General features: G+C 66.2%; 2 protein-coding genes across 2 annotated transcripts; both read right to left on the bottom strand.

Moving 5' to 3' along the window:
• Nucleotides 1–228: 228 nt before the first annotated feature.
• MNEG_10745 (Uncharacterized protein) lies at nucleotides 229–4,806 on the bottom strand (the record flags this gene model as incomplete). Its single annotated transcript, XM_014040782.1, has 10 exons — nucleotides 229–248; nucleotides 313–475; nucleotides 1,005–1,115; nucleotides 1,568–1,675; nucleotides 2,005–2,107; nucleotides 2,577–2,909; nucleotides 3,339–3,461; nucleotides 4,027–4,167; nucleotides 4,382–4,667; nucleotides 4,782–4,806. 10 exons carry the CDS (start codon nucleotides 4,804–4,806, stop codon nucleotides 229–231), a joined length of 1,413 nt encoding a protein of 470 aa, XP_013896236.1.
• A 2,649-nt stretch (nucleotides 4,807–7,455) lies between these two features.
• On the bottom strand, nucleotides 7,456–7,768 carry MNEG_10746 (hypothetical protein; the record flags this gene model as incomplete). The annotated part of the gene is made up of 1 exon (XM_014040783.1): nucleotides 7,456–7,768. A coding segment is annotated over one exon (313 nt), but the record flags the coding sequence as incomplete, so codon positions are not given.
• Between the last annotated feature and the right edge of the window lie 1,447 nt (nucleotides 7,769–9,215).

Raw genomic sequence — 9,215 nt, forward strand, 5'->3', positions numbered from 1 at the left:
GTGCGTGTGTGGGTGTGTGTGCGTGTGTGGGTGTGTGTGCGTGTATGTGTGTGTGTGTGGTGTTGTGTGTGTGTGGTGTTGTGTGTGTTCGCCTATGCGTGTGTCACCGGACAATTGCAAGTGCGTGTGTGTATGCGCGCCTGCTTGTTCAATAAAATGAACTTTGTGACCGGCCAATGAATCGACTGGCAACAGCATCCCGCAGCGCCTGCACAGACCATTGAAACATCAGAGCTCCGGTGCGGCCCCTGCGCACCGTCCGAGCCCCTGCCACATTCGACTCGGCCTGCACTCTTGCCCCAGCAAACCTACCAGCCCAGCCCCTTTCCCCCGCCTCCCCCTGTGCCCACCTCTTGTTGTGGAGGCTCTCGGCCGTCTCAACCGCCGCCGCCTCCTCCTTGGCGCCCTTGGCCCCGACCGCTGCCCGCTTGGCGCCCGCGCCGCCCGGCTTGCCCTTGCCCCCGCCGCCGCCGGCCTGCAGTTGTCGCGCGTAGTAAAACATGACGATGGGGGCAGGATTTAGGGCTGGAGAGATGCAAGGGGGCGCAAGTGAAGTTTCGGAGCGGGTTGACTGCAAGAAGCCGAAAGGGCGCCCTCAGAACGATCAGCAGGTGCTTGACAGGGCAGGCAGGGACAGGCGGGAGGCTGCCGCTGGGGGATACGAGGGCACGCTGCAGGCATCAAGCAGGGGCATGGGGCCGTGTTGTTGTGCCCCATTTGCAGCGAGGTGGGCGAGGGACCGGGCCGTGTGCAGCAAGGGAGGTGGGAGCAGGGAAGCGTCGACATCCAGGACAGCCAAGTCAGAATATGCAGGAAGAGACGAACATCCCCGCAAACACTGTGCACTGGCTCACTCTAGTGGGAGCCGTACAACCACACGCCCCCTCACATGGTTGCCTAAATCAAAAAGAGTCCCTGGATCCACCCAATGGGCCCCAAAAATGCGAATGCTAATTCGAGATGCACAAGGGGGAGGGTGGGGGCCATCACACCCCAAAACTCACCTTTGTCCGGTCATAAAAGTCGTCGTCGTCACTGGAGGCGTTTGCGTACTCATCGTCGTTGTCCGCCCGCCGCTTGCGCTTTTGAGCCTTTGCCTTGTCCTCTGCGCCGGCCTGCGGCGGAACATCGGTAGTGCCCAAGAGTGGGGGTGCGGTGGGGCAGGTGACAGTGTGTTGTGTGTCACGGATTGCTCAGCTGCACACACTTAAGGCCCCCTCAAACATGATACACACGGCGCCACTTGAGGTAAACACTTCAAGCTGTGCACTCCAGCCAATACACCTGCACGAATGGCCCCGCGCCGTGGGCGAAGTCCACATCCCACACCCCCCCTCCAACCTATGGGCCCACAAACCGCCCGGGCACGGCCCCATGCCAAATGATTTTGCGACCTCCCCACATCCTCACTTATGCGCTCAAACCGCGACGTCGACCGCGCGAGCACTCGTTCGCGCCCTTGCATAAGCAACACGACAAGCCCCCTGCCGTTGAGAACAGCGCCTGCGCGGTCGCCGATTGGCCGCCGGCCCGGGCAGCCACAGCCGCGTCATCCCAGGACGCCCACCTTTGCTGCCGCGCGGCCCTTGACGGCCGCGGTGACGCTGTCCCCCATCTCCTCCTCCAGGTCCTCCAGCTCTGACGTCAGCGCGTCCATCGCGCGCTCGTTGCGCACCTGGACGATGGGAAGTCGGGCAGGCGATAGGTGGTTGGCGGCGGGAGGTTTGGCAAGAGGAGGGTGCGTGGGAGTGGGAAGTTTGGCGAGCGTCTTGGCGGTGCGAAGGATGTGGCTAGGGGCTGGCGATTAGATAAGGGCACGTGCCGATAGCACCACCGGCGGCTCGTGGGGGGCATGAGGGGTTGCGAGGCCGGGCAGAACGGCGATTGGCTCGATTGCGGCTGGGCCCCGCAGGGTTTTGGGGGCTGGCCCCTCACTGATGCTGGGCCACTGCCAATCCGTACACATGAAGGCTGAATCCGTCGCTCGCCGCGAGCTCGCCTCACCAGCGTCGCGGCCTGGCCTGGCGTGAGCCCGCCCTCCTGGGCCTCCTTGGCCTTGATCTTGTCGTTCTCAGCCCTGAGGTTTGACACCTTCCACTCCCGCTTCCTGGGGGCGGGTTGGATACAATCGATGGTCGGCCGGTGAGTTTTGCGATGAGTGCTGGACTGAGGGTTGAAAGGCGGCGAGGGGCGCGGGTTTTCCGGGCGGCAGGCGCGGAGCAAGTGGGCAGCCGCGCAGCAGCGAGCCCGCCAGCCACCTCTCAGGCCCAGTATCATGTTTGAGCCAGGCGTACCAAACCTGATTCTGAAAGCACACTGCAACGCAGCAGCCACTACCCCTGCTCCTCTTGCCTGCACCCCCAATTGCCCCACGCAACGTCCACCATTGATCACCCCCTGTGCTCTCCCCCGACCCCAAAACGTGTGCCAACACCCCCCAAATCCACCAGGGCGCAGCGCTGCACCTTCAGCCCAGCGCTGTCCTATGGAAGCCCTCTGCCCCCCAAAACATGCGCACAAGCCTCTCTCGCAAGATTTATGCCCCGGGGCGCGCCCTCCCACCCCGCCCACCGCACCTGATGCGGTCCAGGAGCTTCTGCTGCTTCTCCGTCGGCGCATTCTTTGCCAGCCACTTCCGCCAGTCGACCTCACCCCCCTCCACCGCGGTTGCCCCATCATCCTCGTCCCCCATTCCCCACGACACCTCGCCGCCGCCGCCGCCGCCGATCGCCGCCGCCATCTGCTGCTTCGCCTTCTCCTCGTCCCTGTCGCGCGCCTTCTGAGCGGCTTCCAAGGCCGCCAGCTGGCGGCGTTGCTGGCGGCTGAGGCCCTCCTCGGGCATCAGGCTCGCGGGGCCGGCCAGGAGGTACATTCGGCTGCTCTGGCCAAAGCGGAAAGTGTCGCCGACCCTGCGGTTTCAGGGTTTGGAAGAGGTTGAAACAGGCGAGGAGAGCCCCAGAGTTGCGGGGAACGGAGGGGTGCAGGCAGCCAGGCGATCATGGAGCAAAATGTGAAGTAAGGGGGCTTGGGTGGGGGGAAACAAAGCCAGTCAGAGTGCCCCCCATGGTCAGCCACCGCGCGTCCTCCCCACCCAGCGGCCAGGCCTTGAGACCCCATGATAGCCTGGCTGCCTGCACCCCTCCCATCAGGCCTTCGGACCCAGGGTCCCATCCCCAGACCTCGGCCAAGCGTGATAGGGCCCTCGTCCTGCACACCAAACAGAGCTGCGGTACAAAAATCCGAGTCAAGCACTGCGGGCCCCTCCCCAGGCCAAAGCAGCGCAGCCCGATCATCAGCCGCAGATGTGCAACCTCGGCTGGCCCCCGCCCCCCTTCCACCTGAGCGGGACGTGCGCCCCAGGCTTGAGCCGCTGCCGGTTGAGGAAGGTGCCGTGGGTCGAGCCGCAGTCGAAGAGGAACGCCTCCCCGCTGGAGGCGTTGAACTGCAACACAGCATGCAGCCTATGGGAAGCAGAGGTTGGGGCGATTGGGATGGCAGTGGAGCGTTGTTCCGTGCATGCGCGTGGGGAGACGCACTCGCTCAAATGCGCATGCCCAATTTGAACAGACGAGCGCCCAACTTGAATTGATTTCGCGTATGTTTTTAAGTGGTGCACGTGTGAGTGCGCATGCACGTGGGATTGCGTGTGTGCAGTTGTGTTCTGATGCACACGGTAGTCTGTGTCCATTCAAGGCGGACGGGGGAGCACAAAGCACCGCATGCCAGTAACCAGTGATGCCATCGGAATGAGTCAGTGATGTCTTATGACAGCGCTGGGCTGAGCAGTGCTCGCACAGCGGGCTGAGCGGCTGCTTTGTGTTTTGGCGACTCAGCCTGAATTAACCACAGCATAGACACTGCACAGGGCACGCTGCCCGGCGCAGCCTCCGGCCCTCCTTGTCACAAAAGATGCGTGCCATCCCCAAGCGCACACGCACACGCACGCAAAAATCCGATGTAAACTAGCGGGCCTACCTGCAAGCACGTGCGCTCACAATGCGCACGCGCCCGTGCGCGCAATCTCACCTGGACGCGGAGGGGTGCTCCAACACAAAATCGGCTGCGGGGCTGCGCCCAAAGGTGTGGTGCCCGCTGCCGCCGCCGCCCCCCACCGGCCGCTCCTCAAGCTGCTGGCCGTTTTTCAGCACCTCGACGCGGTAGTCGAACCTGCGTCACAGGCCACACGGGGTCACCAGTTTGGCACAATACAAGGGGGAGGTGTGTGGAAAAGCAAAGGGTTGACCACAGATAACTCGGGTATGCGAGTCAGCCAGGTGCCGCCATTACTGCTGCCGCTGCTGGTCCCATGGCTGGCAGCAACCATCCCCATTTGTGCGTTCCCGGCAAGCCGTGTCGGTGGAAGGACCCTGCGTCTACTCACCCCTCCGGCGGGCCGCCCCACTCTGGCGGCTCGTACGGCGCCGGCGCTGCCCCTACGCCAGCACTGCTGCTGCCGCCGCGTGGAGGCGCCGCCGCTGCGTCCGCCCCGCCGACTGCGCGAGCAGTGCCGCCCTCACTGTCACCCGCCGCTGCTGCGGCGTCCACCACAGCGGCAGCACGATCGCTTTGAACCGCCAAAACCGCCTGCTGGATTGCGCGGTCGCGCTGGCCAGGGGTCACACTGGCAGCAGCGGCTGCGGCTGCAGCGGCGATGCGCGACTTGGCATCTGGGGGCGAGGGGAAAGGCATGGGGTCGGGGGCGGGCCATGCGTTGCAAGTGGCGCGCGCGCAGCGCGGCGATATGCACACACGCTATGCAAAGCTTCTGCCGCCCTATTCACCTGATCGAACGGGTGGGGGATTCATTTTGTAAACGCAGGTATGTCCGCGATTCTTTCCTGCTGCACACACACTGCCAGCTCAGATCATTGCAGCAATTGCATCCGCGAAGGGTCTCAACAAGACAGGTTTATATAATATCGCACACAGTAACTTTCGACAGGCGCTGTCTCTTCGGACAGCATCTACAGCTTCATGCGCACATCGGCTTGATGCAACACGGAAGTGAGGCAGCTACCGGTGCCGCAGCTAGCTGTACCCCCCTGGGACTAGCAATCCAGCACATAGACGACTGGGGTTGAGGGCAGGGGCGGTTATCCATGTCCATGTGCTGCAATCAACGCACTGCCAGTCAGGAAATCCCGCCACTTGGACAGCCAAAGCACCACTGCCTACTGCAACGCAGCCACCAGCAGAGGCAGTGCCGCTTTCAACAGCAGCTGCACGCCCACCAAAGTGGCCACACGCTAGTAGGTCTAGCGGCTGGATGCCTGGAATTTGAGGATATGACGCCGCATGATAGTCGCGTCAGCCCCTTGCTGTTGACGAATGAATAATGACGTGCCGCACCCAAACTGCACAATCCGGGGTGTTGGTTGGACACGTCTTCAGGTCCGCCTTGTCTATGGCTTAAGGAGTGTGCAGGGAGCGAGTCTATTGGGAAGATGCCTTCAAGCTAGTATCCTGAGGGCTAAGGAGTAAATAGGCCTTTCACAGGTAATCATCGCCTGGGAGCCGACTCACATGTGATCAGGCCTTACAGCATGCTGCATCTTGAGTGTTGGCGCCAACCGCTGGCAGCTTGCAGCCGTCCAAGTCATGCTGTCTTTTAGGTGAGGGGTATCCAGGCACCAGCTCCCAGTGTCCTGGTGCTTGTACGCGCTTTTGCCCAGGCATCCTGGCATCCTGACAGCGAATACGGGCAGTCCTCATGTTTTTGCGTTGCATGTTGTTGGCTTGCGATGGTCAGCAACCTGCTGGCCCGGCAGCCGTTTACCGCTCCTCTTCTGAGGGTGCGGGGTAGAAGGTGCGGGGCGACCAGGGCAGCGACTCGCCTGAGGCGCGAGGCGAGGCGAACGAGATGTGGGTGTGGATGGGATCGACCCCGCTGGGCGGGCGGGGCCCGTGATGTCGGGTGCGGGCGAGGTCACGCCACATGAAACCGCCGCGGCCGGCCGGGGCTGCGCCATCGCCTGAGCTGCGGGCCCACCTGTGCGTGCTCGAGGCCTTGTCTGGGCGTTGGTTGCCTCCAGCGCCGCTTCCAGGGGTGCCGCCGCAACGACCGTCATCACCTCCGGCCCAGCCACGCAGCGCCTGCGCTGGCGCGGGGCGTGGAGACGGCCCCAGGCCAGGCGCTGGTGCTGTCGCGGCCAGGGGGGCGGGCCGTGAGCCCAGCCGCCAGATTCGCCGCCTGCCGGAAGCGCAAGTGGCCAAGCAGGGCCCGCATCTGCAAGACGGCAGGTGGCCACCATCACATTCCAACACAGTCGAGCCTGGCGGCTCGAATGGGGGGAGGCACGGCTTCCACGCAACAGCGTGTGCCACCAATACGCCGCAGTCATCGACGCGCTCCAAGCGCCCCACCACCACTGCAACCCCCCGCGCCGCCGCCCCCGCCGATGCCACCAGCCGCCGCCGAAGCGGTAGCCGCGCCATCCGACAAGCCCCGAGCCTGAACTTGACCCGTGGCTGCGCGCCGGCCGCCGCCGCTGCGTGCGTCACCCAAGCAACCACGCCGCCGCCACACCACCGCAGCTCAAACCCAGACAAGCTCAAGGGCCGGCCCCGGCCTGGGAACCACGAGGGGCTCGCGCTGGCGAGCTCAAGGGCGTCAGACTGGGCGCTGTGCCAGTCCGCGCGCACCGCACGCTCCACGCCGTCGATGACGTCATCGACGACGTCAGCCGCTGCAAACTGCTGTCCCGTCACCTGCCGCCGGCAGCGCAGGTGCCACGCCGCCTCCAGGACCGCCAGGCGCAGATGCGCCCACAGCTCCCCACTGCTCGGGGCCGGCCGCCAAGCCGCAGGGCTGTACTGCAGCCACACCTCGGGCGAGAGGCGAGGGGCGGGTCCGCCCCCCTAGTGGGCGGCCACAACCGCGCCAGCCACTGCAGCGCCGGCCGCACCGCCGGGCACTCCATGAGCGCGTGCAGTAGCATCTCGGGCTGCCAATCGCTGCCGTGCTGCGGGTCCAAAGCTTGCTCTTGGTGACCGGCCACAAGCTTTAAGTCTCATTTTCTATGACAAACGCAAAGCAAAGCAAACCGGCCTGCTCCCACGCCCGCCGCTGCCCCACAGGTGCTGCCGGCGCCATCGAAGGCAGCCGGCACGCAGCACTTTCTTAATACATGTGAAGTCACATGACAAATCGACGACATCCGCGCAGATGCGGCTGCCCAAGCCCGGCCCCGCTGGGGGATCGCACACTAGGCGCGAAACGCCGCGCGACGCCAACTGAGAGTGAGCAGTGACTATGGTGATCGCAGGGACACAAGATCGGCAGCGGTAACACTCCCTCCGCCCCAACAGCAGGCCGAGCTGAGGAGGGCGACCCACGCACGACAAGATCCAGCCCGCCGGGAATGGCGTGCCCTGAAGGCTACGAGGCATGCGCAAACGAGACAAGCTCAGCCGTGCGACTGACGTGATAAATCTATCGACCCGGGGCCTGCAGCCCTAGCGAGCGCGGCCCAGGGTCCGCCAGCGCTCCGCGGCCCCCGCAGCCGTGTACCGCTCCTCATCCGAGGGTGCGGGGTAGCGGGCGCGGGGCGACCGCCGCAGGGACGCGCCCTGAGGCGCACGCCGGCGTGGCGTCGGTGAAGGTGATGGGACTCGCGGCGGGCAGGCGAGGCCTGCGAGGTGCGGCCACTTGGCCGCCGGCGGTGTCGCGCCCGCGCCGCTGACGCCCATTGGGGCGGCGCCGCCGCCCGAGCTGCGGGCCCGCCCGTGGCCGGTTGCGTTCCTGTCGGCCAGGCCGGCTGCAATGGTGCTGAACGAGGGGCGCACCGGGGCAGCCTCCAGGCCGCCCGCTCCGCTCATTCACGCAGCAGGCGCCTCCATGGCCTCCGCTGGGGGCGCCGCCTCTGCGCCGGCCGCGGCCGCCGGCCCATCCAGCGCCGGCGCTGCGGCTCCTGAGGATGGCCCCGGGCCCGGCACCGGCGCCACTGCGGCGGGGGGAGGATGGGCTGTGAGCGCTGCTGCCAGTGACGGGGCCTGCCACGAAAGCGCTGTGCATTCTGGCAGGGCCCGCATCGGCACGACGGGAGGTGGACGCCAGCACTGTCCAGCACGAGCGGCCCCTGCGGCTCGATTGGGGGAAGGCACGGCCCCTCCGCCGCATCATCCCCTGCAGCGGCCACCCGCTCAAGCGCCGCTGGCGGCTCCTCGACCCCCCGGCCCGGCGCCGCGGCGCCCGCGGCAGGCCGCATCGCCGATTCCGTGGGCGCCGCCGCCGCTGGCGTGGGGGTTGCAGCTGCTGCAGGGCCCGGCCCCGCCGGCGCGGCGGCCTGGTCCGCTGCACTCTGCGCAGCGAGAAGTGCGTCAAAGGCTCAGCACCTCGCTACCCCCATGTAACCGACTGTCCATAAAAAATGGGCTGCGTGAGCCCATTCCGCGCCAGTCTGCGGTTGACCGCCGGCCTTCTGCTCCCCCGATATTTCGTTCCATGCGAACGGGCCGGGCCCCAGCCTGCTGCGCGGCTGGACAAGGCTGAGGCCCTCCCGAGAAGACGGCCCCAGGGCAGCTGCCAGGTCGGCCACCACCGGGTCCTCCCGACCGGGGAGCGGCCTAGGGCCCTGCTCTGCCAGTGGGTGGGGGTCCGTGACCACCTGTGCGCTCTGACCAGGCGCGTTGCCGCCAAGGGCGCTGGAGGCGTAGAGCGCCGCGAGTGCCGACGCCGGCGCCAACGCCATGCTTGCCCATCAGGTTGCGCGCGAGCCCCTCGCTGGAAACGCGGCAGTGGCGCGGCCGGGTGGCACCGCCTCGACGCTGGCGTGGCGGCAGGCTGCGGCCGTGTGGAGCGGCGCGGCTTGGCGACCTCGACTGGTCTGACCAGTTTGCACCACCAGCCGCCGTGGCCGCTGAGTGGTCGGCAGCGCTCCGGAGCGCGATGCCGGAGTCGGCATGGCAAACGAGCGCGGATGGCTTGTGGGTACGGCACCAGGGGCCAGGCGGCGAGCGAGTGTACGGCGTTGACGCTGATGGTAGGCTGCAGCAGCTCTCTGCGTCCGCGGGCCAGCCGTCGGGGCCGACGGCGTGGGCGGCGTGCTGGTTTTTTTATAGACAGTCGGTTACACGCGGGTAGCGAGGTGCCGAGCACCTGCGTGCAACCTAGGTATCAACAGGTGAGCTGCGGCCATGTGCGGGGGAGCCCAGCGCGCGGCATGCGCGAGGGGCGTGCGTGGATATGGCACCGGGGGGAACCCCTCCAGACCCCC

The sequence above is a fragment of the Monoraphidium neglectum genome, assembly GCF_000611645.1.
Source record: "Monoraphidium neglectum strain SAG 48.87 unplaced genomic scaffold scaffold02442, whole genome shotgun sequence".
Classification (NCBI taxonomy): Eukaryota; Viridiplantae; Chlorophyta; class Chlorophyceae; order Sphaeropleales; family Selenastraceae; genus Monoraphidium; species Monoraphidium neglectum.